This window comes from Amphiura filiformis, chromosome 18 (assembly GCF_039555335.1).
Source record: "Amphiura filiformis chromosome 18, Afil_fr2py, whole genome shotgun sequence".
NCBI classification, from domain to species: Eukaryota; Metazoa; Echinodermata; class Ophiuroidea; order Amphilepidida; family Amphiuridae; genus Amphiura; species Amphiura filiformis.
In genome coordinates, this window is record NC_092645.1 from 64,512,059 (window position 1) to 64,534,854 (window position 22,796).

General features: G+C 37.7%; 1 protein-coding gene across 1 annotated transcript; it reads right to left on the reverse strand.

Annotated features, from left to right (window-relative positions):
• Nucleotides 1-1,317: 1,317 nt before the first annotated feature.
• On the reverse strand, nt 1,318-16,365 carry LOC140139311 (protein ABHD8-like). Its single transcript, XM_072161090.1, has 6 exons — nt 16,265-16,365; nt 6,902-7,628; nt 5,629-5,799; nt 3,718-3,804; nt 3,326-3,536; nt 1,318-1,593 (listed from the first exon to the last, which is right to left on the reverse strand). Exons 2-6 carry the CDS (start codon nt 7,597-7,599, stop codon nt 1,399-1,401), a joined length of 1,362 nt encoding a protein of 453 aa, XP_072017191.1. The 5' UTR covers nt 7,600-7,628; nt 16,265-16,365; the 3' UTR covers nt 1,318-1,398.
• Nucleotides 16,366-22,796: the final 6,431 nt, after the last annotated feature.

A 22,796-nucleotide genomic window follows, 5' to 3' on the forward strand; every position in this document is an offset into this window, starting at 1 on the left:
CGAAACAACAGTAAGCTTAATTATCATCTATGCATATCTAAATTGGTAAGTTCCATATTGATATCTGCATTGTAATTGTTGCATGATATGTGCAGAATGTCATAAATTAAAAAAAAATTTGATATTTTGGTTAATGCTTGAAAAATATACTGATATCCAAGAAAGCCCGTTTCGGAGGCTTCACATGCAAATAACACCATACTTAACAAATGGGTGAAAAAATTACCATGTTATAAATCTACAATATCTGCCGCATAGAATCATTGATTCAATAAACACAAGAAAATAACAGCTTAGATGATCCCAACAGTGTTGTTTTCAAAAAAACTACTTCTACAATGTTTAACAATTGTTAACATGAAGCCTCCGAAACAAAAAAAATGACTTGCTGTGATAATTTAATTTTTTGTCACAACTGAAATTCAATACTTAGAAGCAAAGCATGAAAATTGGTAATTGTGATATTTTTTACCTATTTTTTCATGTCAACTTGTAGTAGTTAGCCAAATATTTTACTTTTATGATCACCTGTGTTGTTAACTGAAGCCTCCGAAACACAAATCGCTTGAATTGCCAATTCTAAAAAATAACTCCAATTTCTGTGAAACTTGGCTGGGAGGTTCCTTTCATCAAGTAGTATTTGTACATGAAGTTATACATTTAAATTATTTTAGGAACCCAATTAAAACTTAAAAAATATGTTTAAGGTTGGGAAATTTCCATTGCAAATGACCCTTGATGTTAAAAATTTTCAAAATTGCAATTACAAACATAGCAAAACATGGTATAAAATTTAACTTATATCTGTTGACTTACTTTGGAATGGGATTTCACATGTATTCCAGCTTTCATGTCATAATTTTCTGAGCTTATGTAAAATACATTTTTCTTAGATTTTAACCAAAATGTTATGGAAATGTCAATTTTTTTATCAGAAATCAAAAGGTTTAAGCCTTGAAACATTATTTTACTGGAATTTAAGTTGCTTCTATGCATGATTACAGTAAACAGAAACATATTTAAGTGGTTTGAAATTTTGACCCTAAAAATCAAAAGTTACACCCTTTACTGTGAAAATGACCATATGGAAGTGAGAGTATGATGACACATATATTAAAAACTTAACTTTGTTAGTTTATTTGTTAGTTTGTTTGTTTGAATGCATTTTACGTAGGCCTACATATAATACCTTTTGGACTCCCGCAAGATTGTACAACGAGAATCCATTTACGGGAATCCATGGACTCTCGCAAAACTCTCTTGCGAGAATCCACTTGGACTCCTGTGGCACTTTACGAAATTCCACCCCTGCATCGGAATGGATACTGTTTATCTATACCCTGCCAAAGTCCTTCTAATTGTGCGAGATGTTTGTCTGTCATATTTCATGTTTGTCTGTCAGCACTCTTCTACCGTGACTTGAGAAGGTAGTTGAATCTTTGCACTGGACGGCCTTGTTGTAGGTCTGTATTTGGATATCATCATATCTTTTTGTATAAACTCATGTATAAGTGCATTGACCTGGTCTGGGCATTCTATCATCACCATATGGCCGGCTGATTCTAAGGTGGTTAACTCGCATGCATAGATGGTCTGAAATCAGAGAAATACATAGACAAAAAATATTACTGGCCATTAAAGGAGTATTTCGTGATCCTAGCATCCTCTTTTTATGACATTTTTCAGTACATATCCACAAAAAAGCATATTCCCAAAATTTCAGTTGATTCCGATATTGCGTTTATGAAGTTATGCATGATTATGTGTATTACACTGCTCCATAGACAATACGTTGTAATTTCATTCTGGTGCACCAGAACGAAATTCAAATTTCGCGATATCTTTGCTAAACTAATAAATCTGCAAGAAATATTTTGTACATAAACATTATGTAGCCAGAGGTTTCTAGTGATATAAAAATCTCAACTTTTTTTGAGAAAAGTGGGGGGGATGAGGCTGTGGATCACGAAATGCCCCTTTAAGGGCCATTTGCGAATTAGACAAGCAGTTTTTGCGGGTCAGATGATCAAGCTGGACAAATACATAATCGGGTCGTGTTTTTTACATCATCATCCCCTTGAATCACTGAAGAATGAAAAGGTCACATTCATAAACCAGATAATTGAGATGAGCGTCACGACCGCCAACCGTGAGAATCGATCTTGTAAATTGCCGGTACTCGATGCTATTGTTATAATTGGTAATAACTTATAGTCCAGTAACGATCAATGTAATCGGTGACCAAACTAATTGACCACCTGCGCAAAGCACTTGAAATTGGCCACCGCAAATTGCTGGTTGAATGCACGATCAATCTCAGGGTCATGCTTCTCCGTCCAGGTCTTTGAATTTCATTGGGTAGCTAAGCTTGTTTCGTTCAGGATTGTCCCAGGCAGCTCTATTGGGTCTAAAACGCAACTCTCCCTAAAGGAAGTCTCCAGCAATCATTACATTATGCCTTATATGTTAGAAAAATAATTATCAAGCACGAATTACATGGTTTTATTAAAACAAACTCATATTGACCATAAAAATGAATAAAAACAGCCGTCTCTCAACACGCGATATTCAAAATTCCCGCGCTGAAATTGTCTAGTGCAATGACGTCATGGTTATTTGTGCTCAAATGTTGCCAGCCTCGATTGTATTACTGAAACGTCATTGCACTAGACAATTTCGTCGCCCAGGAATTTTGAATATCGCGTGTTGAGTCACAGCTGTATTTATTCGTTTTTATGGTCAATATGAGTTTGTTTTTAACCATGTAATGCTCATTAATAATTTTCCTAACATATTATTGGGCATAATGTTGTGAATGCCGGAGACTTCCTTAAAAACTATAACCACTCTCTGAATCCAGGAACTTCATTCCACAAAAATTTGGGATTTTGAGGGAAATGTTTGGAAATATGATGGAAATTTTGGACTTTGGAACAGGGGTAGCGTTAACCCCCGATTGAGGGTGAATGACCCCTAAATTTAAAAAATATTAATTTTTCACCCTCTATATTGGGAATATGTGTAAGCTCGGGGGTGAACTCTGACCCTCTGCATTTGGACCTTACTCCTACTCGTGACTACACTGCAAAATATTTTTCACCCCAAGATTTAATTTTCACCCCATGTATTTGGATTTTTTGCAAGCTCGGGAGTGGAAAACACAGGAAAACAACCCCCGACTTTCGGGCCTTAATGCTACCCCTGCTTTGGAAGGAAATTTTGCTTCCCCATAATTAAATGTATATTTTACGAATGTATGGGAAATATTTACTATCTTGGGGTGAAATTTAGCTTATCTTTATCATATTTTTCCAGGCATGCTCACCTCTTGCATCCATTCCTCTTCTTCTAATGAAACAAATTTATCCTGCATCCCGTAGATAAGTAAGACTGACACTGTTATTGCTAGGTGATAGTCCTCATCCCCTTCCTTCCATGTTTGGCCTTTCATCATACCCTGTAATACGTACGAGGGCACGTCAAATGCTCGCAACTTTTTTAACCGTGCCTTCACACCCTGACTGTGGATAGCTCGTCTGTGATAGAAAAGAAAAGAAAAAGTATTAAACATCATTTGTTATAACACGTAGGACGGTACATCAAATGCGCACAGCTTTTTTAAATGTGCCTTCACAAGTTCACACCCGACTGTGGATAGCTCGCCTGTTAAAGAAAAAGACAATGTGATAGAAAAACAACAAGAAAAAAATAGTAAACATCATTTCTGGTAATACGTAGGATAGTACGTCAAATGTGTGCGGCTTTTTTAAATATGCCTCCACACCCTGACTGTGGATAGCTCGCCTGTGAAAGAAAAGAAAACGAAATAATGTAGTAAACATCATTTGTTATAACACGTGGGACGATACATCAAATGCGCACAGCTTTTTAAATGTGCCTTCACAAGTTCACACCGACTGTGGATAGCTCGGCTGTGATAGAAAAGAAACATCATTTCTTGTAATACGTACGAGGGTACGTCAAATGCGCGCAGATTTTTTAAACGTGCCTTCACCCCCTGACTGTGAATAGCTCGCCTGTGAAAGAAAAGAAAAGAAGAAGTAGTAAACATCATTTCTTGTAATACATAGGGCGGTACGTCAAATGCGCGCAACTTTTTTAAACGTGCCTTCACACCCTGACTGTGGATAGCTCGTCTATGAAAGAAAAGAAAAGAAAAAGTATTAAACATCATTTCTTGTAATACGTAGGATGGAACGTCAAATGCGCACAACTTTTTTAAACGTGCCTTCACACCCCGGCTGTGGATAGCTCGTCTGTGATAGAAAAGAAAAGAAAAGAAAAAGTATTAAACATCATTTCTTGTAATACATAGGGCGGTACGTCAAATGCGCGCAGCTTTTTTAAACGTGCCTTCACCCCCTGACTGTGAATAGCTCGCCTGTGAAAGAAAAGACAACAAGAAAAAGTAGTAAACATCTTTTCTTGTTATACGTAGGAGGGTACGTCAAATGTGTGTAGCTGTTTTTTTTAAACATGTCTTCACCCCCTGACTGTGGATAGCTCTCCTGTGAAAGAAAAATAATGAGGTTGCCCTGAGAACAACTTCAGCATAAATTCTGCTTATCCTCAAAATATTTCAGTTACAAGTCCCAAAAATGAAAATAAATTTGATTATTTTTGCTCTGGAAATCCTGTGCTAAATATTAAACAGTCAAAATTTGCCATTCTGATCATGCAGATCTCGATCACTGGCACCATCAATTAACTCAGTGAAAAAGTTTTAAAATTAATGACATTCAGAACTGAACATGGGGACATCACAGCATACAGTTTGAATCCAGGGCTCGAAATAAGCCGGGCCCCGGGGCCCATGGCCCTCAAAAATTTGTGAGGGTCCCAAAAATTTAAGAGCAAGGGCCCAAATGGCCCTCAGAAATTCAGGCTTATTTCAATTCCTTGAGTACACCCTTCTATAATAGCTTAATATGGATTATTGGTACATATATTTGGGCCCGCAAAACCTTGCCAGGGCCCCCAAAAAATTAAGATCAAGGGCCTGAATGGCACACTGAAGTTCTGGCTTATTTTGAGGCCTTTAGACCTTTCTTGCAATGATACGAAACATTTCCATGACAAGTTCAAATGTATGGTGTTTTATTTATTAATCATGATTTTCGAGGTAAAATATAGTGCTTGTACAAAAAGTAAATCCATCGGACAAGTGCATGGCTCAAAGTGGTTGTCCTCAGGGAGTTTTGGACAAGCGGACAAGGGCTTACTTCGAACACTGTGGAGGTTGACACCCCTTTAAAGGCCACTATGCTAGACACACACATCAGCAAGGCTTAAGCAGGCACCAAGGCATTAGCCAGAGGGGTGTCCAGGTGTCATTTGGACGCCCTGTTTTCAATTTGGACACCCTGAAATTCTGATTTTTATAATGGAGTGAATAGGAAGTGGACAACCTGATTTTGAAGAATAAGGTATTTTTGACCATTTTTGACACCCTAAAGACACCTCTCTGGCTAATGCCTTGGCAGGCACCCAGGCTTTTTTAACCCCATGGTTGCCAAGTTTTGGCTCCTCGTGTGTCCAATATTTTACACTACAAACTATAGGACCAGAAACTATCTTTGGGACCAGGAGCTTATTTCAGGAGCTTACCTTTCAAAAATATCTGTAATAGCAGGTTTGATACACCATAGGACACAGGCAGGAAGGCCAAATACCTGACAGGTCTGGGGTTCAAGTGGTACAGGTCCACCTCCGCTGATCAGAATCATCTTGGTCACTTTCCTTGAACGCTCTTTGGATATCTTTGTGCAGAACGATGAGCTGCAAATTTAGTCAAATAAAATAACATAATAATAAATGTGGGTACAATTACCGAATAGGGTGCAACTTGCTAGACTTGAGTCCAGTCCTCGTTTACGGAGTTTAGGGTTGGGTCAGGGCAGTATTGTAATGTAGAGTTGCACCCTATTCGCTAATCGCTCCTAAATGTGACACAATATGCTCATGGGGGCCAAAGGAGGCATATTGTGCTGAATAAGAATCATAAAACATGGATTGCAATTTGACGAATAAACAAACACCTGCATTCCACCTACAGTAGACCAGGTTTGGGGGTGGGGGTATCCCCTTGAGTACAAATTATTGCTTTCAATAATGGAATACATGGTCTCAAATTCTCCCACACAGAGGAGGTGTGGATCTGAAATTCAGGTAACCCCATTTGAAATTCTTACTCCTTGTGTGGAATATCAAGGTCATGTCTTCCATAGGGATTAGGTGTGTACAATGTATGTATGGATTTAGATGGTATAGCCCATCATGATTTACATTCACATTGACATTTTTGGGAGGGGGGACTCCCAAGATGAAACATGTTAAGAGAAAACTAGGAGACTGGGCCTTGACAGAGGGAGATTACCCCTGTTTAGTACTATTTCAAAAATAATAACCACTTTCTACATGTACGAGGGGCGGTCAATATATTCCCGCAACTATTATTTATCTCATGACTTTGATGACTGTTACTTATGATAAATAAAAGTTTGTACCTTTGTCTTTCACACAACAGTTATAGTTGTGAGAATAATATTGACTGTCCCCCTTACATGTAGATAGATCAACTCATATGCTCTTGATTTTTTTTTAATGGCCTATTCAATTTAAAATCAACAATACCCCTGTAAAAGATTTTGGAAATATCTTCCACACTCCAAAGAGGGAGTATGAATTACAAATGGAATTAGCAAAACAAACAACTTTAATTGAAACTCACTCTCCGTCTGTGAAAGATTCAGGTTGAATCTCTCTCAGAGGGTGTATGAAATTCATTTGAGATTCATCTCCCCCTGTGGAAGATATTTCCAAAATCATCCACTGGGGTAGTGTGGAATTTAAATGGAATTTAGCCGAATCCAAGACTTACCCATAAGAATGTCCAATCAATATATTCCTTCTTTTAGCATAGCCGTCAAACAGCGCCAACATATCATCTGCTAACTCGTTAAATGCGTAGGCTGAACTCTGACGAGGTGCGCGACTAAACCCATGTCCCAACAGATCCGGTGCGATCACCTCAAACCCCTCCTTAACAAGATAATCAATCTGATGACGCCACAAGTCTGACGACCCACCAACACCGTGGATTAAAAACACCATGACGTTGCCATCGTCGTACGCCGAGTGCAACGACGAGCGACTGACATGTCTTCGATGCACTAGGGTTTGACTCCCTGATGTACTGGTACTCAATCGTGTCTTTACAGTTGATGTTTTCGATGACGTGGTCCGTAGACTTGATGTGCTAGATTGTGGATCATTAGAGACCCACGCTGAGCTGCGAGATGTTGCCGTTGAGTTGCGATTACTGTTCGTGTTCGTATTATCATGGTCAATTTGCGAAGATTTGTCCGTATTTACGAAGAAAATACCTTCGTTATCTTGTACTTCGGCTACGTGAACCCGCCATGTTTGAGGAATAAAGTGCTGTATTCGAATCCATCTTCCCTTGCGAACTTCAATGATTTTTGGTCCTTGTCCGACATCGGATGGAGCGACATGGCTGTGTTTGGTCAGGCAACTACCACACATTATATGCATAGTTAGTATCGCACATATCTTCATAAATTGGTGGTACCATCACTGACTGACAGCTAAGATAAATGAGAGAAAATTGAAATTTGATTATAATATAAAAGTTTAAAAATTGTCTTAACATGAAAAACAATGAAAATAAGGGGCTGTGCAATAATTACCAGCCCTGGGGGAGGGTAAAATTTGGGGTTAGCAGATGGCAAGTCAAATGGGGGTGGGGTGGGAAAAAATTTTGGGAGGTCCAAGGGGGCAAGTGATTAGAATTGGAATGTGTGGGTTGCTTGCATTACAACAGGTTTTTTCTGATATACATGTACAACAGCTTTTTATGATATTTATTGAAAATATATACCATGCAAAATTTTGAACCACCGATAGCTTGTGATACTAGAGTTAGGTAGCTCGAGATACTCTAGCTAAAATACAGGTTTACATTTACTATCTTACATTATCTTGCTGTATTTCAGCTAGAGCTCCAAACGACAAGCTTCCGGGTTTTTTGGATAACACTACTGTTACGTACGACGAAGAAACCCCCCTCGGAGCCCGCCCTACTCATTATTTCATTGTACTTATTGCAATTTGCCTCCACACATTACGTAATCAACACAAAGCTTTTGTGAGGATTAGTGAGTGGATAAGAAATTGACAGTGGAGGATACGAAGGACACGCCGATTGTTAGTTGTCAATCATGAATTGCCGCAACGTATTAATATTTTACTGCATGGCATTCCGCAAACACCAAGACAAATTATGCCGTATTTTTCCAAAGATCATCTCATATGAAGTAAGCTGAATGCGATCTGTACTTTTGTAACATTCCGATCGCTTTTGATCACCTATTATCGGCGAATTTGCTTGAAAACACGTGAGTTCATGTTGTGTAAACATAATTAGCATAGACACAAATGAAATTACGATGCAATACAATGCAATTTGAATGCGCAGCAGATCTATAGAAATAACGCTGTCCGGTTTTATGCAGAATTAGACCCTGTCTGGAGTTAGGTGCAAGTATTTTTTCATAAGTTCCGTACTTTGATTGGCACATGTACGCAGTTGCCATACAGGACACAATGTCATACATAAGAATAAAAACTTCTTCCTCAAGTTAATTATTGCCTCAAAAATATGAGGATATTGTTCTTGATATATTAGTGGCGCATTGTGCTACAGCTGTATATGAAGAGCTTTGTTTCAAAACCCCTTACATCCACTTGCCCATTTTTGAGAACACATCAAAAATCATCAAAAAATTCACTGATGTATGATGGTTTGCAACAAAAGTAGTTTTTGACGGGATGCTTGGGTAGGGTGAGCATCCTACCAGAAACTGCTTTTGTTGAAACACACCTTATACCAGTGATTATTTTGATGATTTCTTGATGTGTTCTCAAAATTGGGCAAGTGGATGTAAGGGTTTTTGAAACAAAGCTCTTCATATTCCTTCATCAATTCATCATGATTGTACTTGGTCGCATGTCATAAGGTCAGGGGTGGCGCCAGGGTATTTTGATAGGGGGCAATAAAAATGTTTAATTTGTAAAGCGGCGCGACAGCGCTGTCTCGTCAGGCTTTATGCTGACGAGGGGGGTGTCTGAGGGGGATGTGGCCCTCAGAATTTGGAAAATTTTCAAAATGAAAGCACAAATGAAGCCATTTGATGCACCATTTTCACCCTTTTTTGGGGTTATTTATTTATTTTTCAACCGCATATTTTTATGGATTTCATTCACGGGCCCGGCTTTTGGCCCGAAGTTCAGGCATGGACCTACTCAATTACGTAGTAAATCCAGCACCTTTTGGTAACAGAATAAGTTCATGGTACAAATGGTACATGGTGCAAGTGCACGAAAATATGCAATATTGAAGCTAAACTGGTGATGGTGAAAAGGTTAAACAAAGTGAGTTGCGCGAAGCGCGCAAAAATCGGCACTTTTTAGGCTAAAATGGCCAAATATGAGGTTACTTTGGTCAGAAACCCACATGCAGGCGTCAACATTGGGGAATGATAGTATGGACCATCTACCCTATCAAAATATTGGGGGCCACCAAAACCCACACCCCGGGATCTACCCCTATGGTCGCAATGCGGTATAGGCTTATGATAAGTTGCATTGTATATGATATGCTGGTTATTTTTATTATTAGGCACAATAAAATGATATGAATGGGGGGTGTCTGGAAGTTGGAAATATTTTAACCAGGAGCGTAGGCGGGAGGTATAGTCGCCCCTCCCTCCATCACTAAAAGCCAAAAAGGTCCACTTTGCGAGCGAGTGAAAAAAAGAGGTTTTTTATGCTTTTTCAGTCAGAAAATGTCTAAATTTGCCCATTCCTCTTTTTCTCTCCCCTCCCTTTTTTCTCTCCTTCTCTTTCTCTTTTTCCTTCCTTTTACCTCTTTTATTTTGCAAATCATAGGGGGGCAATTGTCCCCCCACAAGAAAAGTATACGTTTTGTGATTGTCATATGTAGCGCTTTCCATAGCAAAGTTACATCTTTCATCAAAAAACATTCAGCCAACATTTAATGCATCAATTAAAAAACAAAATTTTCAGCATAGTCTCATGAATGTTTTCTATGTGAAACTGCTATCAAAATCCCTCTAAAATTCCAAGTGCGATTCTCTCATTTTATATTGGGGTCAAGTGAAATATAGACAACATAATTCCTTGACCTATCATTTCTTTTAATTTTTTATATGAAATATGGTCATTTTCACGGTAAAGGGTGTAACTTTGGATTTTTAACATTTTAATCCGTAGTGTTCTAATTAAGCCACAGAATTCCATGATTTTTGGCCACATAAGTCATCTAGTTAGCAGCTACCTTGGGTAGCATAATCAGCTTTGGGAGTTACTGCGTTCAGTTTTAGCAGGCTTAAATTAATGTACTTAATATTTCCATTTTGAAAAACTATAAAAAACAGTAACATTTTTGTAAAACCCTGTGTTTTCTTCAGTTAGTTCATGGATAATTTTTCTTATCCTGAAAGTACAGTCATATGTTCAGTACAGTAAACACTGCCACATTAGATTTAATTGTGAACAGCCCTGTATTTTTGAGAACTGGACTTCGATATTTGTCGCTTCGGAGGCTTCATTTTCCGCTTAAAACAATTGTTAACAAACTTTGTGGGTGTAGCTTTGGTTCATAATTCTTGGTTATTTCTTCACTTCTTCTTGATTCCTAACAGTTGTTATCTTAACTTGAAATGGGTAACAAAAATTAGTCGATTTGCAAGCTTTTAAAATTTGTATAAAATCTTGACTTCAAAGAGCCGTTTTTCCGTTAACATTTTTGAAGCCTCCAAACAAACTGTTCAGCAAGCTTGTGCAAATATAAATAAAAGAGCTCATCCAATCTATTTATCAAAATGTAGCAAAGTAGATCCTCAAGTCACATGTTTTAAATCGTGGAGATATATATCACCGCTTGAAAATGGGACCCAATACAAACTTTCCGTTAACAATTGAAGCCTCCAAACAAATGAAGCCTCCAAACAACAATAAGATTAATTATCATCTATGCATATCTAAATTAGTGTGTTTCATACTGATATCTGCATTGTAACTATTACTTGATATGTGCAGAATGTCATAAATTTAAAAAAAAATTGACATTATGGTTAATGTTTGAAAAATATTCTGATATCCATAAAAGCCTGTTTCGGAGGCTTCACATGCAAAAAACACCATACTTAACAAATGGGTGAAAAAATTAACATGTGATAAATCTACAATATCTGCCGCATAGAATCATTGATTCAATACACACAAGAAAATAACAGCTTAGATGATCACAACACTGTTGTTTTCAAAAAACTACTTCTGCAATGTTTTATATCAATTGTTAACATGAAGCCTCCGAAACAAAAAAAAATGACTTGCTGTGATAATTTAATTTTTGTCACAACTGAAATTCAATACTTAGAAGCAAAGCATGGAAATTGGTAATTGTGATATTTTTTACCTATTTTTTTATGTCAACTTGTAGTAGTTAGCCAAATATTTTACTTTTATGATCACCTGTGTTGTTAACTGAAGCCTCCGAAACACAAATCGCTTGAATTGCCAATTCTAAAAAATAACTCCAATTTTGTGAAACTTGGCTGGGAGGTTCCTTTCATCAAGTAGTATTTGTACATGAAGTTAGACATTCAAATTATTTTAGGAACCCAATTAAAACTTAAAAATATGTTTAAGGTTTGGAAATTTCCATTGTAAATGACACTTGATGTTAAAAAATTTCAAAACTGCAATTACAAACATAGCAAAACATGGGATAAAATTTAACTTATATCTGTTGACTTACTTTGGAATGGGATTTCACATGTATTCCAGCTTTCATGTCATAATTTTCTGAGGTTATGTAAAATACATTTTTTCTTTGATTTTAACCAAAATGTTATGGAAATGTCAGATTTTTTATTAGAAATCAAAAGGTTTAAGCCTTGAAACATTATTTTACTGGAATTTAAGTTGCTTCTATGCATGATTTCAGTAAACAGAAACATATTTAAGTGGTTTGAAATTTTGACCCTAAAAATCAAAAGTTACACCCTTTACTGTGAAAATGACCATATGTATTGTGTGTGGGCCAATTTGGCTGACTAACAAATGTGTTAACTGAGGTTTGCCTTGGACAGATTTCTCGATCAATGCAAATGTGTTAATTATATACATGTATGTAGAGGTCGTCAGCCTTTTCCGCGGGATCCGCCATCTTGTGGATACTGCTGTTCTGCATGTCATGCGTTAGACAATACGCCCCCCGATTACGCGGACGTCGCAACGCGTGACGCACCTCTTCAATTGAGCGTCAATGCGGTGATCTTAGCAACAAGGCACTCGTACCCACAAGATGGCGCCGTTGACGTCACAATGACTACCTCTATTGTATGGCATCTGTTGATTTATCTGGCACGCATGTTTCGCTTGTGAGGGTGCTTTACCAGGCATATCTTGGTACTTGGTAGTGCATCCTCCTGAATACTTCAAAAAGAGTTTTAACTGGAGGTGGGTCGGAGAGAGTGGTCTAGTTGATATGAATCGCAGGGTCAGATTTGAGAGCTGTTTTGAAGGTCAATATGAAGGATGGCCTACTGTGGTATGAAGGAGTTTATTCCATTCTCTAGAGGTGCGGATAAAGAAGGAGTTTGCATTAGCCTCTGTGTTTGTGTGTTGCTGCTGGAATTGCTGTGAGTGTCCTCTTAAGCTCTTCTGGGTCTGGTTGTTTTAGGTTTGATGTGATCTGTGTGCTAATATCTAGGTGACCAATTAGGATCTTATAAAAGCAGGTAAGACGATGACAGTACACTTCCTTCTTTCCTGAAGCGAGGACCAATTCAGTTCTTTCAGGATGGTAGTGATGCTGGTATCTTGCCCATAAGTCATGTTAGTGTTGGACACAAACCTACATGTAGCAGTCCTCTTCTGAACTCTTTCAATGGTGTCAATGTTCTTCTTGGTATACTATAGGGATCCCAAGAAGCTGTATCATAGTCTAAGTGGGGTCTAACTAGTGTCAAGTGCAATTTTTCCTTGACAGATGGAGCACTTGATAAAAATTTCTTCTGACATGTCTGATGAAGTTAAGCACCCTGGTTGCTTTTGAGGTAGCATACTTTGCTCGAGAAACACTAGCAACGAATTTGCTCACGGATGCTTCTCGCATTTGTTAAAGCGCTGCGTTAGAGAATATGCTTGAACAAATCATACTCTGTCTGTTTGTTCCAGCGAAGATCACATTGAAAGTGGACACCTAAATATTGGATATTATTTGTCTCCTTCAGGTCGACTCCCATCATGGAGTAGTTGCAAGCATGCAAGGTTCAGGATTCGGCGTTTCTTTACTTTCAGTTTCGTGCTTTAGGGGGGTTTTTATTCTTTACAATATGTTATAGCTGCCTTGTGAAAGTACAGTGTTATAACCCTAATCCTAACCCTCACCTAAGGCAGCTATTACATGTACAAATAAAAAACCCTAAAGTAAAGGAATGCCCAGGATTCCTCTCATCATGCTCATGCGGGTGATCCCAACTGGCAATGATCCTCATGAGTCATGGTTTTACACTTTGATGGATAATTTGTTCAAATCTGCTTCTCAATATTCATTGTTAATGATGGAGAAGACACTGACACTGTAAGTTAAGTGTAATTTCATCTAGCATGTATTGTCTACTATTGTCTAGATCTACCTGTAGCTACATGGATCGAATCCATGGGTTCCTACAGTCACCCATCCCGGCATGGAAAACAGGGTACTGATAGCTGTACACCATGTCCATATAAAAAGGGATGGTTTGTTTACATGGCAATAATTCCTTCAGAATAGGCAATACAGATTCCAAACATATAGTGTTCAACTCTAGTGTGATGCAGAACTCACTGCTTAATTGGAGTATAAATGATCCAGATCCAGATCCATATAAAACTTACCTCATATCAGTTTTAGTTGTTCCTTATAACTCCAAATTGACATGACAATTAATTCTATTTGCTCAATTTCATACCAAAATCAAGGAAAACATGGTTTTGTTATTGCAAAATAACATGAAAATGAGAAAGGTTATATCTGGTCATTTGCAGTAGGCCACTTCAGGTAATCAATATTGGTCCTTGAATTGCGTACCTCATTGACTTTTTGCTCATTGTAAGAGTGATACCAGTAGTGTTGTAAACTTGATTGAATAACATTAAAATTGCCAACTGATATCCTTTGTATTTGAGTTGTCTGATGATATTATTAGAACTGTCATGGATGTAAACATTACACAAAAATGTCAACAAAACATGCTACTGCAGAACTCTATGCCTACTACGTGTGTGTCTGAGGGCCGATCTGAGGGCTGATGACCCACATTCTAGGTATGCTAGGTGAATTCAAATTTGCCATCAAACTGCATCATTTTATATATCAAATTAAAGCCCTTGAGTAAACAAAGCCAACACTGAAAACCTTTTTTTTCATAGCACTTTCCGCAGCAAAGTTACATCTTGTCAAAGATGGACTTTCATCAAAAAGATTTAGCTAGCAAAATTCCCCAAAACGGCATTTCGGGGGTGTTTCTAGGTCTTAGTCTCATGGTGATAGCAGCTTTTTTTAATGGAACTGCTATCAAAATCCCTCTAAAATTCCATGTGCGACTTGATTATCACCATAAATAATCATATATTTGGGTCAAGTGAAGTATAGAAAACATATTTATGTAGGTTTCCTTCACCGACCTATTTTCGAAAAAATTCAAATTTCTATATAAATATGCATTGTGCATTGTGTTTGGGCCCCGGTATCGGCGAATTTCGCTGACTAGCAAATGTGTTAACTAAGGTTTGCCTGGGATACCTACACATTCGATGGGTGTAACATGTAGCAAGCATCTTCCAAACAGAGCTAGAGTGCAGTCAGACTGCGTTACTGGCCTGTATCTCGCTTCGGGAAAGAACGTCTGTAGCACATACCTGTTTTTTTATGACTTTGCAACAATGTTTCTATTGTCAGCAGTAACACCTTGCATTCATACTTTTGAGTTTGTATGGAGCACATTCGTACACATTATAAATAAGTGAAATCAGAATATCCTGAAAGGAATTTAGGTAACGAATTCAACGACACTGACCTCGCAGCAGCTAATGTTTTCATGTAAACATGGCGTCATTAGACATTTTAGCCTACGTTTCAGTATCCTACTATCGGATCGTTGAAACAACAAAACCTCAATCCCCGGCCTCATTCACGAATTCACTCACCTTCCTACCACCAGTTGTAATAAAACTCAAAACATCCAGTGTTATTCCTCAAAACTACATGTAGGTCTTCATTAATAAAAAATTAAAATCCTAGTAGAAATCCGTTATCGAAAATTGTTTGATATAAAACGTCAACAAAAGTAATTTTTCTGAAGAGTAGATACCACATGTCAAAATGGCGGCTCGCAGTCGCATCCCCTGCTTTGTACATGTACCCAGGTCACGGCCTGTCTACGTGACGAACAGTCAGGGTCAGTGGACAGCGCAACCTGTCCGCCGTAATATATGCACCTAATATGGGCATAATGGCTCCGCCCAATATACGGGCTGTCAATCATCCTTATTCACAATGGCCTTTGTCGAACAGACTTTTACGCAGGTAAGAGCTCACGCTGTCCTCACTTAAGTTTAGCGATTAGGATCGACGATCGTCAGGCCGACACAATCTGGTTGTGTAGGAGACTATCATCGTGATGCCCACGTTGGAACCATTGGATTTACGCAAGAAATATTCATTGCCAGGACTGAAGCGGTGTGGCTATTTCTATGTTTGTACCGGGCAAGTACCGGACATTTTTCAACACGGAGCTAGCGGAAATTATTCGTCCAAAGGTAAGCAAAGGGTTGGGGATCGCATTTTTAACTTTGACTAAACTGTTTCGGAGTTATGGCTTGCTAAAAGTAGACCATTTCGGGGGCTGTATTTGTTGTGCATGGTCACATTGTGAACAATGAGTGAAAACCGACCACATTCGCCGAAGAATGATTGCCATGCTCTAGTATACCGCCGTTCCGGAGAACGGCGGTATACATGTATACCTAGCATTGCCTAGTGCAGTCATGTTCACAGTTTTCAGGAAAGATTTCATGTCGAAATTTAACGTATCATCAAAGCTATAATACATGTTCATTTTTCGGCTGATATACACTTGATGATACCTACCTTCACCAGAAATTCAAATCTGGCATTCTGGTCCTGTTCAAACGTTGAAAAAAGCGTCAAATGTGTGGTGAATTTTGTCACACACTTCAATATGACTCCGTTGTCGCAGTGTTTCTATGCAGTGTTGCCAAAACTTTTCAGTGTCAAGGCGCGGCGCATTGACTCGCCAGGCCGCGGTAAAGGATTCTCAAGTAGCCCAATTTTTAAGCTTCAAAAAGCGCCCAATACCGGATATTTGGGCGGATTTACCTGAATTTAGAACGCAAAACACCCAATTGGGCGGAAAAGCACTTGACTTTGAAACTTCCGGTACTTACTGGGAAGTTACTGACCGATCAATAAATGGTCACAAAACCCATTGTAATTTCAATTTGGAGCTTCAAAGACTCAAAACCTTTATAAATCGGCTAAATTGAAAGGAAAATACATCAAATTAGTGCCGCGGCCTGAGATTGGCAAAAGTAGCCCAATTTTAGACAAGTAGCGGCATGCTTTTTTGAGTAGCGGCAAGTGATCGCCAAGTAGCCCAATTGTGCGCCTAAGGCGCGGCGTTGGCATCACTGTTTCTATGGAAAACATTATCACTTCCGGTTGATAATGGACTAATTGATTGATGAGGGCGCTATTTCATCCGAATAGAGAGAAAAGGGGTGACTGACATGACAGGTGCTTCGAGGCCATTCAGTGATTTGCTCATCGGGAGGATCGTAACGGTAAAATCAGCCGTCCCCTATAACCAACTCAACAAGCTTCAACACAAAAGTTGGAAACCATGAGAGTTACCTAATCTTTAAAGACCCCCTTTGCAATGATTTCTCATCAAATTTACCCTCCCCCTTTTTTTTCATGCAAATATAATCGAGGACAACATTGGCCAAAAACACTAAAAGTTGTCTATGATGCAATTTTATCAGTTTCGCCGTCGAGCAACCCAATGATTAAATGAGGAAAGAGGAAAAGTGATCCCGCCCGGGAATTGAACCCAGGACCTCTGGTTTACGAGACTGTGACCAGCGCCTTAACCACTTGGCCACGGGAGCTTCATGATTAGGGAGACTGGGAATTCAACCTATAAGCGATTAACCCTACCGTCGACCCTACCTCCTTCGTGAGGTCACTAGGGTTCTGGGTCCTGGGTTCAATTCGGGCGGGATCACTTTTCCTCTTTCCTCCTTGAATCATTGCTCGATCGACGGCGAAACTGATAAAATTGCATCATAGTTTGCTTATTCCCGTCGAAAAAAGCCGCTGTTTTTCATACTAAAAGTTGTGGTTTTTAATGACTAAGGGACCGTTCACAAACACTTGTTAGGGGGGGCCTGATACAAAAAGGGGGGCCTTAAAAGTTGACCCTCCTAAGGGGGGGCCTGAACTGAAAATGACCACAAATTTTCCTCGGAAAATTGAGTTTATATGCTTTTCTGTGGGGTTGACCCCCCGGGGTCACTCCCACTGTGGCCTGTACACCATCCGCGATAATCAACTTTTGAAAAGCACCTTAAACAAGGATTTAACCCTTGGCTAAAACAATACCCTAAACAGGTGTTTTCACACAGGGATTTTATTCCATTACATTAAATTTCATACCCTAAATTTCATTACCGCGTAGGCCTATTAGCAATTGCAATTTTGCTACCTTTTTTCCAATATTTCATGTTTTTGACACCCTTAACGCGTTACGCGCGTATCGTGCCTACCCACGAAAAACTACCCTTTTTACGCGTTTTCATTATCGCGGATGGTGTACAGGCCACAATGAGAGTGACCCCCACCCCGGGGTTGACCCACAATTTTCATGTCCGAAAGGAAGGCCTGAAATTTTTGAGATCTGTAAAGGGAGGGCCCCGTTTGCGATATTTTTTTTTTTTTGCATCGGGCGCACCCACAAGACTAGAATTTCAAACACCCCTTTTCAATGACACTAAAATAACCAGACGAGGAGCTTTGTTAGTGTCATGTCAAATAAAGACAATGGAAGACATTTTTATTCCCTGGAAAATTCATGAAAACGAAATTGATTTTGTTCTCATTGCGAATGGAAGAAAATTCAATTCAATTCAATTCAATTTTATTAAAAATAACATCGTGGCCCATCGTCCAAATTGCTGCCATTTTTTACAATATTAAAATATAAAACATCAAAAAATTGCAACCAAATTATTACACATAAATGATCAAAATAGCATTAATTAAGAAAAGATATATATACTAATATTGCACAATATAATAAATATCAAAATTACAAAATAATCAATGTCCACAGCAATTTTAATTGCTGGGTGTGTGGGATTAATTTTAATTGTGGGTGTGTGTGGGTTTAATTTTAATTGTGGGTGTGTGTATGTGTGAGCAGGGTAGTAAAATGCTCATTTACCTACCCTGCTCACACATACACACACCCACACACCCCCACTAACATCAAACTCACAAGTTTGCACGCCATTCACAAACTTGCCAGCACTTACACCATGAACACATACACCCCATACAGCCACCACAAACAAAATATTGATTCACAAGCTCATTTGCATTCTCTCACTTAAGCGCGCTTCAGACTCCGTATTGTACGTACAATATTGTATGTACAATACTTTTCGTGACGTCAAAAAGTATTACACGTGCAATAAATAGTATGTACCGGGAAAATATATATTTTGCTACAATCATTGGTTGCTTAATTGATACGGAGTTGCCAAATTTCTAAGAGTTCTAAATTTAGTGAGTGCACGGAATGATGAACATCTTTTAATGTCTTCTTGTATTCAACCATGGTAGGTATCATAATACCTACCATGATTCAACTGTACTATTATATAATCAATGGGCACCTTTTTAAAGATAATAATACGTCGTATTAATACTAATATTAATAATATTAAAATTGTAATAATAATATAAATGGCACATTCAGATCTTATTTATTTATTTATAGATTTATCTATTTAGGCCTATTTATTTATTTATTTATTTATTTATTTATTTATTTATTTATTTATTTATTTATTTATTTATTTATTTATTTATTTATTTATTGATTGATTGATTGATTAATTGATTTAGAGATTCATTTATACTGATATTTAGTCATATATTGATTTAGAAAGTTTAAAAGTATTATTTGTAGGCCTTTGTATTTATTCTGGTTCTGATTTTATTGATACTGATATTTTTAAAGTTTTGGCATAGCATTCGTTACATTATAACACGCTGTGTTATGAATTTGCAACACCTTTTTACATATTGATATCGTTGAGGCATGTTATGATAGGCCTACTTATGATCATCACAATATACATCCATAAACGTGTTAATGCAGTAACCGTAGCGTTAGGGGCACGGAATCACCCCCATTGATCTGAAATATTAGAAAATCCCATAGGAAAACTGCCGAAAACGGCTTGTGCCCCTCCCCTCATCAGAACCGGATGCAACGCCTTCTATACTTTTTCATTCATTAATTATAGGCGTATTAATAGTAATGCGTTGAGTTTTTAAAAAGTAATATCCGCCTTTTTTTCTTTCTTTTTGAAATGACATACGGTACTTGTTACAAAAACAAATCAGCATGGAAAACATTTTTTTTTTTTTTTTTTTTTTCGTCAGAGGCAGATATTTGGCCTATTCAGTGTCATAAAGCTACAAAATAGACGATCTTTTAAAATAATTTTTAAATGGCTATTTATTTTTCAACCTTATTGTTTGTATTTGTAATGTTCACACAATCTGAACATGTGCTTGTAGGACAACGATTTTGAATTAAACATGTTAATTGTGATTTTTAATTCCCCTAGAACACCACAGTTAAGCGTCCAAAATTGTAAGTGGGTTTTCTTTTATTTAACCTCATTATTTCGCTAAAATTACTCGAAAACCCTCCTAAGAGTTGTTGTTACTAATAAACATTTCATAATTTTGGGCAAAGGATAGCCAAATAGTTGACCGAAATCGTATATTTGCTCCAATATTTGACTGAAATCGTATATTAACATTACCGCCCCTTCGTGGCTTTATTGCAAGCCAAAGTGTGAAACGAGATTACTTGAAATATATATTTCAGAATTGGAAGAGTTTCAACCCTACGAATATATTTCTGAAATATGTCTCTCTGATTGGTTGATGGTCAAGAGGATTACGGCATCCTCAAAGCCTCTTGCTGTAATTCTCTAATCGATATCTATTATAGGACCGATCTTCTGAAATCCATACAACCGTGTCAAATGAAATAGTCTCGAATCATAATTTGTGCACGATACAACGTTGATACGTCAGATTTCGGAATTTTATTAAAAATAGGCATAAATCACATTGAACAGGTTGAATGCTGGCAAAAGTAGATAAAATAACTATGCGTCGAATTTACATTAATCAGTGTCCTGGGGCCAGGATAACATTTAGGACTCCTTCGAATTCTAAAACAATACTTCGCCAAATGTCCTTGCTTTCATTTTCTCATTTAATTTGTTTTAATTTTAATTAATTTCTTTATCCACTGGCTCTCTGGTAAATCCGGTATTGCCAAATATTTCTTGTCCATTACCCGTGTTAATCTATTTATTTATTAAAATGAACCATCTATTAAATTCCTATAATACAATGTATAGGCCTAGTGTATTTGATAACAAATTTGTTTTTATTTTTGATTGGAATTTGGGTTCCATTACACGATTTCATAATAAGATATGTTTGGGCATGGCGGAATTAGTATATGATTAAAAATAGACATACTCTTAGGCCCCTTTTTTAATGTTTGTAGGCCTACATTATTGATATCAATATTTATGTACAAAATGCAAAAGAATGTATATATATTTGATTGTTTTGTAAACATTAAATTTGATGTTTACTCATAATTATGTCTGGAAAGTCAGGGAAAAACTAAGGAGTATCGATATTTAGTTTCCTGGGAAAGTGGATCAGATGAGCAGTGAGTAAAAACATTTGCCCTAAATCTTTATTTGATTTTTATTGTTTTATGAATTTATTAGGGCTACTGGTAAAGTGCAGAAAAAAACCCAAACGCACTCTAGGATTTTTCATCAGCAGCAGTAGAAATTTCTCTTGCATAGATTTTCTGGTGACCTCGCTTGGATTTAGCAAACAATGAACCGTCAGGGTTATAGCGCGTTATTTAATCTGATTCAACTCGTCGTGGCACGTATATTTATTGTACGTGTAATACTTTTTGACGTCACGAAAAGTATTGTACATACAATATTGTACGTACAATACGGAGTCTGAAGCTAGCCTTACCATGTACACCTAACACCACTCAAGTCACAAGGCCCTTTACTCACACACGCCAAATCAGACACTCAGCAACCTGCACAACCGATTCTTTTGTTATGCAAGGCTCACTCAGTCATTTAATGAGGCAATACAAACGATCGAATTTGGTGTTGAAATGAGCTAAATTTTGAGTTACACCTTTTCAATGTAAAATTAATTTTCTCGGCCAAATGAAAAGTAATCCTTTTCATTTTTTCAGTAAATGTCAGGAAAAATTGTAGTGCTTGATACTGTATTTTTTTTTTTCAAATCCTAGTGTTAAACTTAGGCGTGAAATTTAGTCATTTAGTGTAAGATTTTCGATTTTGATAGGCTTAAACTCTGCCCGCGAGCCTTTTTTTGGATCAACCTTTTAGCTTTTCAAAGTAAGATAGTTCGCTAATGAAGGATTTTCCCAACTTTCTAACGCACATCACCGTGAGCGATATATCGTAGTTTTGTCAGAATTTCCGTTTTGATTTCACCATCTTTTACTGTCGGCTGAAAATTTTTTCAAAATCAACCCGTGAAATCTAAGGCTAATACTAGCATTGTGGATCGATATCCCTGGGTTTAATAGGAATACCGGCATGGCTACAGTGTTGCTAGAACTTCATGTAGCAAAGAAATTCCCAGGCCTATAGCGCTCCTATCATGATCATGTTTAACCAGAACACTCAATTGGGGATTTGGGCTACCAAATCGCTGGTCGGGCAATTTGCTTTCAATGGAAAATTGACCTGGATAATAACAAAGGAAATATCGACTATTTCTGCTGGTTGCTCACGAGATAAAAGTACTGAGTCTAACATTTTCGGAGCATGAAGGGAAAAAGGGTAAAACAAAAACGGAAATTCTGACAAAACTATAACATATAGACCCACACGATGTGCCTTACAGGGGTGGGAAATGTCTTTCTTTAGCAAACTATATTAGTTTGAGACGCTAAAACATGAATTCCGTAAAAAGCTCGCGGGCGAATTCAAGGCCTATAAAAATCAAAAATATCACACTAAAAGACACAATTTGATGCTTAATTTTAACACCGGGATTTTAAAAAAAAAATGTATATCCAAGCACCAAGTTTTTAACTGACATTACTGAAGGGGGGAAAAGGGGAAACTATATGAAAAGGGGGAAACTATATGAAAAGGGGGAAATTCGAAAAGGGGGATACTATATGAAAAGGGGGAAATTCGAAAAGGGGGAAACTATATGAAAAGGGGGAAATGGAAAAGGGGAAACTATATGAAAAGGGGGAAATTCG